Source organism: Sceloporus occidentalis, unplaced genomic scaffold, assembly GCF_023333645.1.
Source record: "Sceloporus occidentalis isolate IW3139 unplaced genomic scaffold, rSceOcc1.0.p SCAF_2, whole genome shotgun sequence".
NCBI lineage: Eukaryota > Metazoa > Chordata > Lepidosauria > Squamata > Phrynosomatidae > Sceloporus > Sceloporus occidentalis.
The window spans coordinates 1,497,771-1,517,500 of record NW_028316982.1 but is presented as its reverse complement, the minus strand read 5'-3'; the positions used below and the strand labels follow the sequence as shown (position 1 = coordinate 1,517,500).

The window sequence follows — 19,730 nt, the reverse complement described above, 5'->3', positions numbered from 1 at the left end:
TACTGAGGTGTTTTCACTCCCAGCAATGCTATGGGTGGCTGTGCTTTCATTCTGTTCTGAGTGTAGCTGTTGTACTTTTTTGCTTGTTTTTTTGTACAACTGCACTCCATGCTGAAGAATATAATCCTCAACTTCCTTGATGTTTATGTCCATTGTTTTTCCTTCCCGAAGCCTTTCAAGAGTGCTGTCTCGATAAATTGGTTCAAAGAGACTTGCTGCATGGTATTTTAGGTCCTGACGGATTACATGTATATGTTTGTTGCCATGGAGGGAGTCAAGTAGATAGCTTGCAAAAGCCACAGATGGTAAAACTTCACCATTGCCAACAGAGGTGGATGGTTTCTTTCTCTTGTCCAGAAATTCTTTGAGTGCATACTCCATTATCTCAAGAGCTGGTAAAACCCATGCAATAGAAGCATCATCACTACTAAGTATAGTAGTGCATTCTTTGAATATGGTCAATATATCGACCAGGTCTTGCATTATGGACCACTGCATTGGCTGAACATTCAACTTTGTTGAGACTCGCTCATGTATGTACTGTATCACTGCTGTCTTTTGCTCTAAGAAGCGCTCCAGCATGTTCAGAGTGCTGTTCCAGCGAGTAGGAACATCCACAAGAAATTTGTGCTCTGGGAGACCATTCTTCCTCTGCAACAGACGGATGGCTTCTGTTGCTGCAGATGAGCTTCTGAAGTGGGAACAGATTTGCTGAGCCACATCTATTGCTTCCTGCACAGCAGCATTGTTCTTACCTTTGAATGCATTCCGAATGATTAGATTTATGCAGTGTGCAATACATGGCACATGACTCACAGCCTTTTGACGAACATATTTCAGGTAGTTGGCTGCATTATCTGTAGCCAGGCATCCTAATTCAATTTGCAAAGGTGTAAGCCACTTGTCAGTGACAGCCTGTAGCTTTTCAGAAATGTTTGAAGCTGTATGTGATTCTGAAAAAAGAGTGAGGGTGAGAGTTGCCTGGTGTCTCATCAGGGTGTTCTCATTGTTACTTGAAACCCAGTGAGCAGTGACACATAGGTATGATTTGTTCTGATTGCTGGTCCAGCAGTCACTGGTAAAGTGTGCAGCACTACCAACAGCTAGGCACAATTCTTTGCTGATACATTTGGAAATATCTTCCTCTAGTTTTGGAAAAGCAGTGTCACAAAGAAAGTGTCGTGTGGGTACCTCATATCTAGGGCACATCTCATGGAGCAACAGGTGGAATTCTTCATGCTCAACTAATGAAAAAGGCAACATCAAAAATGAAATGAAACGTGCAACTGCAGTATTACATCTAATTGCTTTGATGCTTTTAGGAGGAAACTTTTGAGACATGGCAATGGACTCCTGGATGGACAATTGCTTGCGTGCAGATGGTATTACTTCTCCAAATTCACTGGGATGTTGTTCCCCTCCTATGGTTGCAATGGTGGGTGTGGTCAACAATGTGACTTTTTGCACAGAGGCTTTTGGAGGAGAAAGTAATTTGTTCTTAGTTGGTGGAGACATCAGCGAATGCCTGTGTTGCAGATGTTTTATCATTGAAGTTGTCCCAACCTTTTTGCAACCACCTGGCTTTCCAATCTTGACATGGGCTCTACAGTACCGACAGATGGTGATGTGTGGGTTATTTGAAATTTTATCAAAGTGTTTCCACACAAATGATGCTCGTTTCACATTGCTGCCTGGATGCTCCAGTTCAGAAAGAGTGTTTGGTGTGAGGTTTGTCTTTTCTTCTGTACATGTCACAGTACGTTGTGTATCTATTGGATTGTCTGCTGCCTCACTTGATTTTTGGCGCTTCTGTGGTGGAGAAATATCCAATGCATTCTGTTCCTCACAGTCCTCGGTAGTTGATGCATGCATGGATACTAGGTTTATGGTGGTGACATCATCAGCATGACATGTTTCTTGAGACCTCTTTGGAGATGCAGGAGAAAAATCAGTTTGTTCTTGCTTATGAATAATGTAAATGGAGTCTTGATTATAAAAGCTGAGGTCATTCTCTCCAGATTTTTCTTCTCCATTTGCTTCTTCATCATAATATAATTGGGTGGGTTCATGGCCATCAGTGGGTATTAATAACTCTTTCTTCCTTTCCTCATTGTGGTGGTATATGGGAGGAGATTCTGGTTCAGTCTCTCCCAGATCAGTGTCGCCATGGTTGTTGTCACTTTCAGACCAATATCTCGTTGTGCCACCTGGGCCGAACAGTTTGAAGGCAGTCTGAAGAGGGTACAGTTTCCGATCTGTGGGACGAAGTGCTGTTGCTCCAACATTTTTGCTTGCATTGGTAGAAGTATTTGCTGTATCATTCTTAGCATTCACTGACATATTTTATATTTTTATGTTGAAGGAATGAGAGATGTGGAATTAAATGAATCCCTTATGGCTGATGGACGTGGGCTGCAAAGTAGGGTGCTGAAAAAGAGAAAATGCAAATTAGTACTTCATCTTTATGAAATACAGACACCTTTCCATAAATAATGCAACAGAGTATGAGTTCTTAAATTGTTGTTATCCAAGAAAGGCAAACATTTCTGTTATGGTAAACTTACCAAGACTAATGATAACCAATCTTGATTTCTAGCTCTGAAAAAGATGTCAAGGAGCATATTTCATCTATACAGTAACCTTTGATAATTGAAAATTGTGTAAATTGTAAAGTGTAGCACAATTTATTATAGAGTATTGGTTAACCTTGAAGTACAATAACATCCAAAATCCACAGAACAGTGATACCTTTTATCTGGAGGTAGGAGCAGTCTGTATTATTGTCCTTCCAGTACACCTGAGCTAAGAATGGCAACATCTTCAAGATGTAGGATTTTGACTCACATCATCATTATTTTTCATCATGATCATTGAAAAAAATTCTTTTGTATGATTTTGACATCTTTACCTGATGAAGAAACCACTGAAGCCTCAAAACCTTCCATAAAGTTATCACTGTTTTGTGGAATATGGATATTATTGTACTTTGGTACATGGCCACCATGGCTACCTCTGGATATCTTTTCTGGTTAACCTTGAGAAAGTCTCTTTCTCATAATCAAATAAACCACATACAGTGGTTGTGGGGATACAGTGAGGGATGGCCATATATCCCACTTTGAACTCTTTCAAGAAAGAATGGAATAAAAAAACACAATAGTAGGCTTCTATTTTATAGTGAAGTTGATTGCAATTCACTTGGGTGGAGGGAGGAAATTATCCTGCTCAAAACCAAATCTTTAGATGTTCAAAGCTCTTATTAAATTGAAAATTAAGATTAAAAAAGGAAATCTTGGAGAAGCCACTCAAGCAAACATTAAATAAAATGAAAGTTTACGGCTCCAACTTCAGTAATTACTTCCTCATCTGTTTGATTTTTAACAGCTTTGCCTGATGAAGAAGCAGTGGAGCTTCGAAAGCTTGCATTAAGTATTTTGTGCATTTTGTTTGGCCCGCAAACAGTATTACTGCTCTATGGATTTTGAATATTATTGGACTTTGCTGTATGGCCAATAGGGCTACCCCTGGATATCAATTTTAGACAAATTACTCTGATTGTCATGCATGAGAAATTAAGGGGCCAATACACTGGCAGTCACACCACCATGAGAAATCTATTGTTTAATCTTTGGTCTCTGAGTTGTAACTTAAAATTCAAAAGTAAAAGAATGGAGGAAAAGTGGAGAAGGCAGTCTGGATTCTGCATTGTCTTACAACAATGCAATACTTTTATTTGTCAAAGCAAATAACCCCAAATACTGTAAGTTATGGAATGCACTGTAAGACATGGGGGTGCCACACTATATCTGATAGTCTTGATGAGGAATCTGTGCCAAGGACAAGAGGTCACCATCAGAGTGGGGTGGAAATATGAGAATATGAGTCATAGGCCTGCTTTTTGTCAAGATGTAACTGTTTTCATTTAAGGTGTTATGGAAGGAAATAAAATTTAAACATTAGCAAAGCAAAAAGATGATTCTCATGAGATCCAAGCTGGGCCAAAACTAACAAAATTAATTTCAACACAAAGAAATTTAAGGTACTGCACTTAGGGCAAAAATAAAAAATAAAATGCATAGATATAGGATTGGGGACATCTGACAGAACAAGACTTATACATGTGAAAGAGATCTAGGAGTCCTAGTAGACCACACATTGAACATGAGCCAACAGTGTGATGCGGCAGCTAAAAAGGCCAATGAAATTCTAGGCTGCATCAGTAGAAGTATAGTGTCTAGTTCAAGGGAAATAATAGTGCCACTATTTTCTGCTTCTGTCAGGTCTCACCTAGAATATTGTGTCCAGTTATGGGCATCACAATTCAAGAATGATGTTGAGAAGCTGGTTTGTGTCCAAAGGAGGGCAAATAACATGGAGAAGGTTCTGGAAACCATGCCTTATGAGGAGAAACTTAGGGAGCTGGGGATGTTTAGTCTGGAGAAAAGATACACTGGTTTAAATATTGGAAGGGATGTCCTATTGAGGAGGGAGCAAGCTTGTTTTCTGCTGCTCCAGAGACTAGGACCTTGAACAATGGATGTAAACTACAGGAAAAGAGATTCCAGCTCAACATTAGGAGGAACTTCCTGACAGTAAGAGCTGTTCGACAATAGAACACACTCCCTCTGACTGAGTGTGGTGGAGTCTCTTTCTTTGGAGGTCTTTAAACAGAGGCCGGATGGCCAACTGTCAATGGGAATGCTTTGATTGAGAGTTCCTGCATGGCAGAATGGAGTTGGACAGGATGGCTGTTGGGGTCTTTTCCAACTCTATGATTCTAAGTTCAAATACATTCTCTTGTCTTGGCCATAGAATCATCTGGGGGCAGATTAGATCTCAAGAGGAGCATTGTTGTATTTTGCTATTGAATGAAACTTAATTTTTATTTCCTGGGCACCCACAAGGCGAGAAGGAGGAAGGGCCTGCCAGCATTAATTTCCCTCCATGATACCTGAAATAGGGGGAAACAAACTACCAGGAACAAATCATATTCCAGTTGAACTGCTGCAATTCACACTGACAGAATCAACTGTAGTGCTGACCAACATTTGTCAAGATATGGAAAACAAAAGGCAATTGTCAGAACAGAACACAGAGAAACAGAAATTTATTCCCTCCCTTTACTGGGGGAGAGAGAGAAAATGGGAGCGAGAGAGAGAGAGATGGAAGGAGCAGCATTTCATGGGATTTAATAGATCTACTATGGTAATTTAGGACTAACCAATAGTTCTTGCCACTTTAAAGGTTAATAAAAATAATAGGTTTCTACAGGGGCCAGAATTCAGACACAAAAGTATGGGCAGATTAAAATGAACAATTGCCCTGTACAACTCACTTTAAAATCTTACATGTGTGTGCATAACAAGATTTGTCAAAAAATGTGCCCCCCTTCCCCAATCATTATTTGATATGTTTTTGGTCCCCTGTTCAGGGTGGAATATAGAGCTCTTTTCAGCAGAGCACATTCCATGGCAATCTGCAATCTGATGAGCAAAGCATTGTGTTGTATTGATTATGTAGTAAACTTTTAAGAATGCTCTAATTATATATTCCTGCATGGAAGAGGGGTTGAATTAGATTGTCCTTATCGGTACTTTCCAATCTAGGATTTTTTTTTTAAATATACTCCTCTGAAAGGGAGCAGGGTGCTCAATCCACCCCATAGGGCTACAAACTCTGGGAAAACCTGGCTTCCTCGCCTGCTGCTTTATTTGCAATCAATGAGGAAATCCCAGATCTCATCTGAATATATATATAGAGAGAGAGAAGGAAGGGAGTGAAAATATTTTTAAAAAACAATTAACTGTAACCCATCCCCCCTCTCCAAATCCAACAAAATGAACAACACACTAGAGTTTTTCAGGAGAGACTGTTAGGCCTGGAAAAAAAACTTAGGAAGAATTACTGTATGTAACAATGAATAAATTATTAGACACTTACAAAGAAGAGAGGCACTTGATGGTGTTCTGCTTCTGCTGTCTGTTTCTCCCAGTTGTGCTGTGTGTATCCAGCTCCAAGTAACTTACTTCTGATGACCTAAGTGACCTTTTTTCCTTTGGATTAATTGTTATAAACAGAACAACACTGGAGACCAGAGTCTGAGAGCTGCTAAAGTCTTCTTCTTCTCCTTTCTTTTTCAGAACAAAGGTGTGAAGTGATCCATCATGGGGGAGGGTGCCTTTCATTCTACTGCTTTGTCATGGCATGGTTCTTTCTTTAAACAAAGCCTCTTTAAATGATAAAGTTACCATTTATTTATTTATATATTCTTTTGGGTGCAAATGTCACCCTGTGGATTTATATGGCTGAGCAGGGATCCTCCCAGTTCACAATAGAAATTCACTGGCTGACCTGTATTACTTCATAGCAGAAGGGGGGGTTGGACTGGATGGTCCTTGAGGGTACCCCAACTCTAGCCTCCCAGTTCACCATAGAAATTCACTGGCTGACCTTGGGCGAGTCACATCCTCTCAGCTTCAACTCCTAAGTATTCCTTCCTGGTAGGCTTTATTCATGGCAGAACTCTTGCCATCTCCCCCCACTCTGCTCCTTCTTCAGGATTCCTGCTTGGCAGAAGAGCATTGCCACTTGGCACCCGACCCCTCCCCTTCTCATCTGTGAGGGTCACACTGTCTCAGCTTCAGGGGCATCCCATGGCAAAATTCCTCTTTGTGCCAAGAAAACCTTCAGTTTGTCCCATCTTCCAGTGTCATCCTCCTGATGTTGAACAGGGGTCAGACTACATGCCCTCTAGTATGCCATGTATTCCTATGTATTACTTCATAGCAGAAGGGGGTTGGACTGGATGGTCCTTGAGGGTACCCCAACTCTAGCCTCCCAGTTCACCATAGAAATTCACTGGCTGACCTTGAGCGAGTCACATCCTCTCAGCTTCAACTCCTAAGTATTCCTTCCTGGTAGGCTTTATTCATGGCAGAACTCTTGCCATCTCCCCCCACTCTGCTCCTTCTTCAGGATTCCTGCTTGGCAGAAGAGCATTGCCACTTGGCACCCGACCCCTCCCCTTCTCATCTGTGAGGGTCACACTATCTCAGCTTCAGGGGCATCCCATGACAAAACTCCTCTTTGTGCCAATAAAACCCTCGGTTTGTCCCATCTTCCAGTGTCATCCTGATGAGACAGTGTGACCCACTTGGCTGTTGATGTTTGTTGCCTTCTGGTGAGCACTCTCAGTGCTTTGGGAGGACCCTGGCAAAACGGGGCAAGAAGGGGGGGGTTTGTGGGTTTTGTGTGTGTTTAGAGGGCTCTTGCAATGAGGACATGCCAGTGTCTTCCTCTGAGACCCAGAGAGTGTGACTTGCCCAAGGCCTCCCAGAGGGCTCCTATGGCCATCCAAGCCCTGAGCTCCCTTTCTCCATGACCTCTTGGAAACATGGCTGTTGTCGTGTGTTGTGACTTTTAGGACTCTCCTGGCATGCAAGGCTTGTTGGGGGAGGGCAGTGCCTCCCTTTGAGGCTGAGAGTCTGTGCCAGGGATGTAAGAAAACAACAACAACAACAATATCTGGGTATTGTAGTTTTGTGAGACATTTAGCCTTCTTTGTCAGAGAGCTCTGGTGGCACAACATACTATAAATCCCAGGAGTTTCCATAGCATTAAAGTATTGTCGAACTGGATTATTTCTGCAGTGTGCACTGCAGCCTTATTAGACTGCAGTTCCCAGCAGTCTGTGGTGCTATCAGAGCAGCTTACATATTGTTAGACATATCCCTGCTCTCTCTCTCTGCACTTCTCCCATGGTGATGCTAAGAGGTCATGCAATCATAATAATAATAATTGGCACAGTCTCTCAGCCTCAGAGGCAGGACATGACAAACCTCTCTCTCCAGCTCTCTCAAGGTGATGCTAAGGCAAACCTACATTTATTTTGCATTGTGTGTGTGTGTGTGTGTGTGTGTGTGTATGTACTTGAATTTCTTGGCCTTGGAGAACCCAAATCAATGTCTCCACTGCAAGGTAATCTCCAGATCATAGTGATGTAACTGTATTTCATCAAAGTGATTAGTCATTTTTTTTTATCATCAAAATACCTGTCTTACTCCAAAAAACGGTGGCCAAGACCTTTCCTGATAATAAGTTTTGAGATTTCAAGTTCTTCTGTTCTGTGAGAACTTGAATGTCAGAGCATGGCATAAAGGGCAGAAGCCTCACCTTTTGTTATCTTTTGTTTTTCAAAGCAAAGCTGCTGTGATTAAGCAAAGTTGGAGCAAATCACCCTAACAAAAGAAATAGCCTCCAGGATGAATGGTAGCTTTGCTTACACAAAATATGCAAATAGTGGCTATCGAGATTCAGATGAAGGATTCTTCTCTCCCTCTCATTTCGAAATGACTAGCCTCAATATTCTTACTCATTGATAGAGAATTATTCAGAATTTCTCCTCTCCAGATTGTAATAGAAATGTTCGAAATTGCCATTTTTCTCCTAATTTTCGAATTTTGGAGAATATTCTTTACATCCCTACTCTTCCGGCAGGTCGTTCCACAATTTGGGGGCGGCTGAAGAAAATGTCCTCTGGCCGACAGTGGCCAACCTAGTCCTGGCTGACCGGAGTAAATGTCCGCCAGAGGACCTAAGAGTGTGGGGCAGATTGCATGGGAGGAGGCAATCCTGAAGGTAGCCTGAACCCAAAGCATGTAGAGCTTCAAAGGTAGTAAGCAACATTTTGTACCTTGCCCAGAAACTAACTGGCAGCCAGCAGAGTAATTTTAATATTGGTGTGATATCATAACTCCTGGACATCCCATTAACCAGTCTGCTGCCGTATTTTGAACTATGGTAATGGATGTTTCCAAACTTGATTCAGGGGTAACCCAACATACAGCACCTTGCAAAAGGAGTCCAGCCTTGAGGTTCCTAGCATGTGTACTACCGTCTTTAGGCCTTCTCACTCTAAGTAGGGCTGCAGCTGGCATATCAGCCAAAGCTGAGCTCGCTGTGTTTAAGTCTTGCTTCTTAGGTGATTTCTAAAGCGTATATCAGTGTTTACTATGGAAGACAATCTATAATACACAGATTGATTCTGCATCAACCTGGAAATGTTTAGATTGCAAATTTCATTGGCATGAAGTATGTGGATTCCTCTCTATGCTAGCAATCTATTTTTGTTTTTTTAAAAAAATAATATTAATTATATTGAACAATGTTTTCTTATTGGTCCCTGATTAATTCCAGGGATTGTATTTTCAAATGGCCACACCTGGAAGCAGCAGAGACGGTTTGGTGTAGTTACTCTGCGGAAACTGGGACTAGGGAAGAAAGGCATGGAGCACCAAGTGGAAGAGGAGGCCCACCGGATGGTAGAGGTTTTCACAAAGACAAAAGGTTTGTAATACTAGGAGATCATGCTATAATGCCTTCCTAATTCGGAGAAATAGTTGCATGGCCTATCTGCTTTTTATTATTCACCGAATACCTAAATTAATCTAGCCCTGTGTTCCTGATGCAGCATAACACCTTGAGATGTTCCATGATGCCAAAGAAGTTTCTGTTCAATCTCACCATAACTATCACCAGGGATTAAGGTTTTCCAGGATCTCACAAAAATTTAGTGCTAGTTGTGAGATGTCAAAATAATTTTAGTAAAGCTGTCTTGCAAGATTTCATGTAGGTCCCAAGCTCTTGCAGGATATCTTGAGATTTTTGTGCTAGTCTTGACCTCTCATGAGATTTTGCACTGGTTGCAAGAATTTGTGTGATTTCACAGCAGTCTCTGGGGCCTGATTCCCACTACCTTTTAAACTGGATCACAAATCGATTTGAACTGGTTCAAATGACCCTGGTTCCCACTTGAATCGATTCTCTGATGCCATTCAGAGAAGGGGGTCACATGCTAGACCTATTTAACCCGTGTCTTTTTGATGCTGTTTTTTTCCGTGTCTTTTTGGATAAATAGATTCCACACTAATATGAACCAGATGTGGATCAGAATCGATTTAAATATGCCCTTCAGCTGGCTGGAGCAGGTCCATTTAGAACTGATTCATTTGTGAATGTGAACCACAAATGGGTTATTTGACAGGCAAATGTAGTGGGAACCACACTCCGCTGTCGAATTGATCCATCGATTTGGATTGCAAACCACTTTTTTTGTAAGTGAGAATGAGGTCTGGGATTCTCTGGCAGCCATGAGAACCGGAAGAACTTTGAATGAAAGCTGAGAAAGACGGAGAAGAGAAACCTGCCAGAGACAGAACAGATGAAGGAATGAAAAATCCAGAAATAGAGAGAGAAAGCAGCCAGAGGGATTGAGTAAGTGCAGAGAGAAAGGTAGGAGAAGTAAAGCAAGTATTCACATAGAGAAGTATACACAGACAGGGGGACCTACAAATGCCTAGAGAAGTCTAAGGCTTTCATGGCTGGTATCCATTGTTTTTTGTGGGTTTTTCGGGCTCTGTGGCCACGTTCTAGAATATTTTATTACTGACGTTTCGCCAGCATCTGTGGCTTTGGCATCTTCAGAGATTGCCAGTCGTGTTTTCTCTAGGAGTTTCTAGGTTGTCCAGTACAACTCTATGGTCAACTACTGGCAGAATTGCGTTGGAGGATTTAGAGATTCCTAGAGAGAACATATTAATCAAACCCATAAATAATCAAAGCCACAAATGTGGAAGGCCAACTGTACTATATAGCGGAGCTGGCAAAATGTCTGATTTGCATTCGGTCCCAATAGGAGACTGATACACAGCCAATGCACTTTGCTTCCGTTCTGATGGACATCGCAGTCGGTCCCAATAAACACTGGACACCAATGTACATTGGGCACTGCTCCTGGGGTCCTGTTATGGTCCTTCACAATTCAGAATTGGGTTTCTTGGTGCTTCTGGTACTTAGTTAATTGTACGCAAAGATATGTAACAGAACAGGTCAAGTTGGATTCTGGCAGATTGTTTTGGGACATTTTTTTCATTGTTTATTTATATATGCCTCTCTTGTAGCATCTCATTGTGTTGAGACATCCTTTCTTGTCAAGGATAAGAAAATATCGGAGTATTCGTTTTATCTCTACCTCCATTGCATTTTCATAGTCATAGTCCAAGAGATGTAGTCATGTGTACCAAGAAGTCCCAGAGCATTTTAAAGGTCAAACCCCTTGCATTTTCCTCTATTTAGTCCCAGCTTGGTATCTTGCTTTTACCATTAATGGTAGACACAGAATTAACCTGAATATAAAGGCAAATGATTTTATTTTCAGGGAAGCCGTTTGATCCTTCGCTGCCTATTACAAATTCAGTCTGCAATATGATATGTACCGTGGCTTTTGGATCCCAGTTTTCCATTGAAGACAAAGAATTTTTGGAACTGATAGAAGCCATTCGAATTAGTTTAGAATTTGGAGGCAGCTTCTTTCATGGTGTGAGTAGCCTTATTTGTTCCATATGAGTCAGGTGGATTTATTCCCACTTACAGATAAATCGGTGTGCGATCTTAATCGATGGATCGATTTGACAGCAGAGCATGGTTCCCACTACATTTGCCCTGATTACACTTTCCCCCTCTAAAATAATCCACTTGTGGCTCACATTCATGCATGAATCGGTTCAAAATGGACCTGCTCCTGCCGGCCGAAGGGCAAATTTAAATCGATTCAGATACACATCTGGTTCACACTTGCGCAGAATCGATTTATCCAAAAAGACATGGAAAAAATCAGTGTCAAAAAGACGTGGGTTAAATGAGTCTGGCACATGGCACCCCTCACCAAATCACTTCAGCGATTCGATTTAAGTGGGAACCAGGGTCATTTGAACCGGTACAAACTGAATTGTGATCCAATAGTGGGAATGAGGCCCAAATGCCCTTCTGTCAATTCAGTACTCGCCTGAACAAGGTGCCCTTTGACCAGAAGTGGAGAAAATGCATCCCTCGAGATGTTGTTGGATTGCAGCTCCCATCAGCCCTAGTCATCATGGACAGAGGTGAGGGACTGTGAAAGCCCCAAGGTGCCCAGCCCTGCCCCAGACCATAACGGAAGTTCCTATTTAACCGAATTTGGGTCAGCCCAAGTGTCTTGTCCTGCTGCATAACATTTGGGTTGTTCAACTTTCACACCGACCCAATATCAAACCCTTCATCAGGCCGTTTGTGTTTGGGTATAGTGAGCAATTTCTTTTTGCATGTTGTGCACTTTTCCCAAGCGCATGCCAAAAACCAATGTAAGCGAGTGGGTCCCCCCCAAGAAGGTACTCAGTTTTCTGTATGTAGTAAAAAGACAGAGTGTTGGCTCTTATCGCAAAGCTGTGCAGGTTCTGAAACCCTTTCACAGTTTCCCAAAAGGTATGCAGTATATGTTGTGTTGGGAACCAAAAACAGTTCCCACAATTTGTGGGAACTTTTGGCAAAAGTTTCTTTTGTGGGAACTTTTGGCAAAAGCTGGGAACTCTGAATTTGACCTCCGTTGGGAAATGGACAATGTAGTACATACAACACCATGCCAACAGAAACTCCTTGTAGTACTGACAGGATTTGCTTTGTTTTGCTTTCCTATAGCTGTATGAGATTTTCCCCTGTGTCATGAAACATCTTCCAGGGCCTCACAAGAAGGCCATGGCTGCCATGAATGTTATGCTTTCATACGCAAAGAAGGAGGTGGAAAGACATAAGGAGCATCAGAACCTGCATGAGCCTCAAGACGTCATCGATTACTACCTCCTTCAAATGGAGAAAGTAAGTGCCTGCTGCTCTGCTTTGCAGGTGAATCTTTCCCATCCAAGGAGTAGTTAGAACCATCCATAGGATGGAAGAGTACCATTAGCAGAGCTACTAACAGAATCCTCTCACCCTTTGGCCATGTCCGCATGGAGGGAAAGAAACGTTCCCATCCCGTTCCCACACTGGCCTGTTTCGCTGGGTGAACATTGGTCCGATCCATGCTTCATGGTGATTCTCTGGAGTGGAGTAAAAAGAGTCCATGGCCTGATTCCCACTACCTTTTAAACCGGATTGCAAATCAGTTTGAACCGGTTCAAATGACCCTGGTTCCCACTTGAATAGATTTGCTGAAGCCATTCAGAGAGAGGAGGGGGCCCACGTGCCAGACTTATAGTCGAGTATATACAGTGTTACACAAGGCTTTGAAACCACTATTAGGTCTGGAAATGTGGATTTGGTGATCTTTATCGCATGATGATTTATTGCATGATGACACCTCCAATCCATCCATTTAAGGCTCTTAAATTAACTTATATCCCAAAGTAAACCAGACTAGAACCTAGAAGCAAAGGCCCCAACGCTTGTGAGGGGAGCAGGTTGGAGAAGTATGAGCTACAGCATTAACAATAAGTAGGAACTACCTCTAAATATATATCCCCTCCCCTTTCTTTTTGTCGACGACAGAGCAAGGATGACCCCAGTTCTACGTATAACGAAGACAACCTGGCGCAGTGCATTTTTGACCTCTTCATCGCAGGGACAGACACAACGGCAACTTCCCTGCAATGGGCACTGCTTCTCATGGTCACTCATCCGGACATTCAAGGTGAGACAAATTGCAACAGTGTGAACAAGGACTCTGGCTAAACCTCATGTGGAAGAGCATAGGAAACCCATCTTAAAACCTTCCTATTTAATCAGGCATTCCCCGACTAAATATCCTATGGGCCTCCCTCCTCTCTCGTGGCCGTGAGGTTGGGCTAAGGGGCTTTTTATTGTTTTTAAGGATTGTTGTTATGTTTATGGTTTTGGCTGTTTTTAACTTTGTATGATGTTTGCACTTTGCTGCCTTTGTAAGCCGCCCTGATCGTTTGGAAGGGCGGGGTATAAATAAAAATTTTATTTATTTTATTTTATCAATAATCCCACAACTGCACAGCAGTCAAATTAGTTCTTATGTGCAAAATATTCCTGCTGCAGCAGTTGCAATATTGACAAATTAAATTGCCTTTGTATAACTCTGGAATTGTGAAGTCCAAGGCTTTCATGGCCAGCAGCCATAGTTTTCTGTGGGTTTTTCAGGCTATGGCTGTGTTTTGGAAGAGTTTATTCCTGACATTTCACTTACCTCTGTGGCTGGCATCTTCAGAGAATACAGATGAATACAGAGAATGCCAGCCACAAATGCAGGCGAAACCTCAGGAATAAACTCTCCCGGATCATGGCCACAGAGCCTGAAGAACCACAGAAAACAAACTCTGGAACTGGTTAAAAGTCCTCTGCCCGGGTGGCTGAGATAGTGACACTTTTGCTAACGCATGGCTCAGTGTACACAAACTTTGTTTCACGCACAAAATTGTTTAAAATATTATGTATAGAATTACCTTAGGCTGCTTATAAAATGTATACCAAACATAAATGAATTTTGTGTTTATACATGGTTACCATCTGCAAAATATCCCATTATCTATGATCCAAAACACACTGCGGAAATATTCCACTTTGAGACCGCTTTAACTGCCCTGGCTGAATGCTAGGGAATTCTGGGAACTGTAGTTTTGTGAGACATTGAGCCTTGTCTGTCAGAGACCTCTGGTGTCACAATAAACTATCATTCCCAGGATTCCCTAGCACTGAGCCAGGGCAGTTAAAGCAGTTGCAAACAGGATTATTTCTGCCATGTGTTTTGGACCTTTATCGATAGATTGATAGATCGCTACGTAGACAGACAGACATCCCAAAATCTGGGGTGGGTTGGGGGAAAGCCAAAATCCAAAACACGTCTGGTCCTAAGAATTTCAGATAAGGCAGACTTAACCTGTAGTAAGTTGTTGTGTTTTCCTTTCCTAATGGATTTTCATTCAGACAGAATACGTGAAATAAATGGCGGTAAAATATGGGACAGTTACAGAGGGAAAAGGGTATTTTTAGAGCATTGGTAACATTCCTTGCGCAGATGTATATCAGTTGCACAATAAAAAGCCTCAGCTGAGGCCTTAGGAAGGAATCCACCATTCTGAATAAACCTCCCTTCCTCAGAAAAAATCCAGAAGGAGATAGACGGCGTTTTGGGTCCCTCTCAAACCATCTGCTATCAAGATCGGAAGAAAATGCCCTTCACGCATGCTGTGATCCATGAGGTCCTGCGCACCAAGTTTGTCCTGTTATTTGGGATCCCAAGACAATGTGCAAAGGATGTGAAGATGCGTGGTTTTCTCATTCCCAAGGTACAAAAGGCTGATGCATCCAGACTGGTCTAGTCCAAAAGCTAGGAGTATTATTACAGTTTATGGCAATTTATACTATGCGCTTCATAGAAGCTTTCTCTGTAAAAAGGCCTGAAGGGTCCTAGACTTGCCTTTACCTTTGCGGGGAAAGAAACACACAACTCTTCTATTCTGATGCCATCAATGGCATTCGATTGTGTAAGAAATCCAAGTCAGGAGTTTATCACACAAAGGAGATCGGGAGTTTATCCCGTGAATATCCAGGAAAAGTTGCGTAATTACGATTTCACACAACATCACACAAAACCCGCCATTAAAGCGGCCACAAAGAAGCATTAACGCACATCTTTTTACTTTTGGGATTTCAGCGACAACACATTTCCGATATCTTTTTATTCGCGCAATTGTGTGTGATTTTGCGTAATTACTCACCATTTTCGCTTTATTTGCTGGGTGCTTTAAAGGCGCTTTAATCTCTCTTTAATGCCGAAATCAGCCCCAGTGCAATAAACTCCTAAGAGAATTTGCAACAGAAAGGTGTGTTGTTGCCTTTAAGTTGTTTCTGACTTATGGTGATCCTAAGGCCTATCCCAGGGTTTTCTTGGCAAGATTTGTCCAGAGAAGGTTTGCCATTGCTTTCCGCTGGGATCGAGAGTGTTACCCAATGGGTTTCCATGGCTAAACAAGGATTTGAAACCTGGTTTCCCAGAGTCTTGGTCCAATGCCCAAAATACTGAACCACATCGGCTCTCTAGACCAGTGTGAGTCCCTGTGTGTGTCTATGTGCCTTCAAGTCGCTTGTCATCACAGGGCGACTCCATTCATTGCATAGGGTTTTCTTAAGCAAGGAATACTCAAAGGTGGTTTTGCCAGTTCCTTGCCCAAAATATAGTCTACAGCCGCTAGGATTTGTTGGTGGTTTCCCATCCAACTGTTAACCATGGGGAGAGGTGGGTAAGAAATGTATTATTATTATTATTATTATTATTATTAAATCACAAATAAATAATAAAAGCTTTATTTTTACTCCACCTCTCTGTCAGAAGACAATCAGAGCGGCTTACAATTAAAAGAAAGCATACAATACCCAATATTCCAATTATTCCCTCCCTCCCCTAAATTATCAATTAAACACATTAACCATTAAAACAATACATTAAGGTAATCAGAGATGGGCAAATGGGGCTACAGAGTACGCTGTGAGATCGTGGATTGAATTGGTGGTGGTTATTATTATTATTATTATTATTAACCAGAGCTGACCCTGCATAGCTTCCAAAATCAAACAGGTATTTTGGCCCTAGTATACAGTATCTGTTTGTACATTAGCCAAAAATTACAACCGCGTGTGTAAAGGATACCAAGAAGTGCATGACACCAGCAGCATTAGTTGCACTGTATTTTGTATTTGCAAATGGTGGCAGGTCGACACGCTGGCTTCCTTCTTCTGTCTATACAGCTCCATTGGAATAAAGCTCTCAGATCAAGAGCTAATGCCTCACCCATCTTTCCTCATGCCCCTAAATGGTACTAACTTATAGGATCGGACCCTTTGCAATTGATCTGCAACATTACATTGAATGGGGAGGGAGAACAGAATAATCCAGCCAGTGTTCTTGTTATTCTTGTTATTGCCCTCCCAAGCCTTGTTATTGCCTTGGGATTCGTTGAGGGTCCCCCATCCATGTGCTAACCAGAGATGGCCCTGCTTAGCTTCCCAGATCAGACATGAGATCCTGGGAATTGAGAGAGCTGTATTCTGAAGCCATCTTTTTATCATCTTTGCAGGGGGCCTTCATTGCGCCAGATTTGCGCTCCGTCCTCTTTGATCCTGAGCAATGGGAAACCCCTCGTAAATTCAACCCCTATCATTTTTTGGACCAGGAGGGACATTTTGTGACCAGAGAAGCATTTTTGCCATTCGGAGCAGGTAAAAGTCTATTATGACAGATAATCGTGTTTTAAGAGATTGTTGCGAGGACTATTTGCTCTGCTCTAATTTTTGCCTTCAAGAAACACAATTGGACAATGGCAACTGCAGTTACCTGACATATTCCTCAATATTCTGTGTGACCTTTTTCTTATGAGGTCTGTGCTTTCCATGAAAATGGCTGCATACGGGGGAACTACTGCCACTGGATTTCGGCACTGCTTGGGAAAGTTCTCTTTTGGACTATGGTTTCCAGAATGTCCCAGCCTACATGGCCACCACCAGCCATATATATATATATATATATATATATATAGAGAGAGAGAGAGAGAGAGAGAGAGAGAGAGGTTAAGCTCTGATATATATATATATATATGAAGTTGTAGTTGCTAAAAAAGGTAACATTTCCAAACTGTGGGCTTTAGGCATTCATGTGCATTAAAAAATTGGGGTAGGAAGCCATTGTGATTATTTCCCTGCCTCCTAAACATTTGTGACCTGTAGTTTTTGTGGGTTTTTTGGGCTATGGGGCCATGTTCTAGAAGAGTTTATTCCTGATGCTTCACCTGCCTCTGTGGCTGACAGCTTTAGAGAATGCTGGCATGGAAGAGAGTTGGGTGTATGTGTGTATATATATGTGTGTGTGTGTGTGTGTATGTGTGTATATATATATATATATATACACACACACATATATATATACACACACACACCACTTTCTTCCATGCCGGCATTCCCTGAAGATCCATGGATGCTGGTGAAACGTCAGGAATAAACTCTTCTAGAACGTGGCCACATAGCATGAAAAACCTACAAAAACTATGAATGCCGGCCATTAAAGCCTTCAACTTCATATTTGTGGTCTGCTTTTCTTAAAACTCTCTATATCAGTGGTCCCCAAACTGTGCCCTTTCAGATATTTTGGATGTCAGTTCCCAAAAGCCTCAGCCATGTTGCTGAATCGTCTGGGATTCTGGGAGCTGAAGTCCAAAATCCCTTAAAGGGCACAGTTTGGGGACCACTGCTCTATATAGTGAGACTATCTGAAAAACCGTATCTCCCCATACAAACCTGTCAGAGTCCTAAGATCTTTTGGGGAAGGCTTTCTCTTGGTCCTGTAGCCAAAAGTCTAGTTTAGGGGAATTTTATTTGGCTGGAATTGAGAGGGGGTCGGCTACAAGGACCCTGCGCCAAGAACATCTCCCTCCTGTATCCCAAGAGGAGGGGGATCCAAGGAATGATGCAGAGGCAGGCTTTGCCAATTAAAGTATTATTTCTAGCAATTTTTGATCCCAGGTATGAGAGCTCTTTTACTATTTCTATCTCTTCATTGTCTAGGGTGAATTTGTGCTGGCTCTCTGCGGTCATTATTTTTGTTTTCTTTATGTTCAACAATAGGCCTGCCTTTGCACTTTCTTCCTTGATCTTCCTTAGTAGTTGTTCCAGGTCTTTCAGGTTTTTTGCTAGCATTTTGGTGTCATCCGCATATCTCAGACTGTTGATATTCCTTCCTCCTATTTTCTTTGCTCCTTCTTCTGTGTCCAAGTCTGCTTTTCTTACAGTATGTTCTACATATAAGTTATGAATAGGTAGAGTGATAGGATGCAGCCTTGTCTAACTCCTTTGCCAATTGGGAATCATTGTTTCTCCATGTTCTGTCCTAACATGGCCTCCTGTCCTAAGTAAATATTCCTCATCAAGACTGTCAGATGTGTTGGCACTCCCATGTCTTTGAGGGCGTGCCATAGCCTTTCGTGAATATCAACTTATGTTCTCCATATTTTCCCCGCAGGAGCTCGGTCATGTGTGGGTGAACAGATGGCAAGGATTGAGCTCTTCATCTTCTTGACCAGCCTACTCAGAGCATTCACTTTCCATCTGCCAAAAGGAGTGAAAAAGCTCAACCAAGAACCCATAGTAGGCTTGACAATGCATCCCCGTTCTTACAAGATTTGCGCTGTTCCCCGCTTCAGTGATCCCTGAACCAAAAGAATAATTAGAGGATGCCCTAGTCATCCGCAAACCGAACCTACGCTTGGGTCACACAGTATACCGAAAACCTACACATATGGACAGATACCTGCACAAGAACTCCAACCATCACGCAGGACAGAAAAGAAGCACAATCAAAACACTGGTAGACTGAGCAAAACGCATCTGCGAACCCCACTTCTTGGAAGATGAACTGAAGCACTTGGACCAGGCTCTACAGGCCAATGGTTATTCCAGCTCAGACCTCAGAAAGGCTGCCAGGCCCAGGAAGACAAGCAGCCACCCAAAGGGAGGGTATTTCTACCACAGGTCAAAGGAGTCACAGACAGAACAGACAAAGTGATGAGAAGCATAACCTTCAAATTTCAGTCCTATCTCTCGGGAAGGTTCCAGATGGTGTCGCTTGATGACAGTTATTTGGCTAAGAGGGAGCTCAAATTGGGCGTCCCTTAAAGCACGATACTGTCGCCAATGCTATTTAACATTTACATGAAGCCGCTGGGCGAGATCATCCGAAGACATGGGGCGGGGTGTTATCAGTACGCTCATGGCACCCAAATTTATTTCGCTATGTCTCAGACTGTTTCAGTGACCAAGGAGGGCATCTCCCCGCTGAATGACTGCCTGGGGTCAGTAATGGATTGGATGAGGGGAAATAGACTTAAGCTGAATCCAGATAAAACGGAGGT

At 42.3% G+C, this 19,730-nt stretch overlaps 1 protein-coding gene across 1 annotated transcript in view; it reads left to right on the top strand.

The window, feature by feature from the left end:
- Positions 1–19,730, top strand: part of LOC149317850 (cytochrome P450 2J5-like) — a 52,225-nt gene that overhangs the window by 25,121 nt on the left and 7,374 nt on the right. Inside the window, exons 3-9 of the mRNA XM_089513247.1 lie at positions 9,196–9,345; positions 11,216–11,376; positions 12,511–12,687; positions 13,357–13,498; positions 14,932–15,119; positions 16,908–17,049; positions 18,842–19,021. Coding sequence (XP_089369373.1) covers positions 9,196–9,345; positions 11,216–11,376; positions 12,511–12,687; positions 13,357–13,498; positions 14,932–15,119; positions 16,908–17,049; positions 18,842–19,021 — 1,140 coding nt within the window. The remainder of the gene's footprint in view (positions 1–9,195; positions 9,346–11,215; positions 11,377–12,510; positions 12,688–13,356; positions 13,499–14,931; positions 15,120–16,907; positions 17,050–18,841; positions 19,022–19,730) is intronic.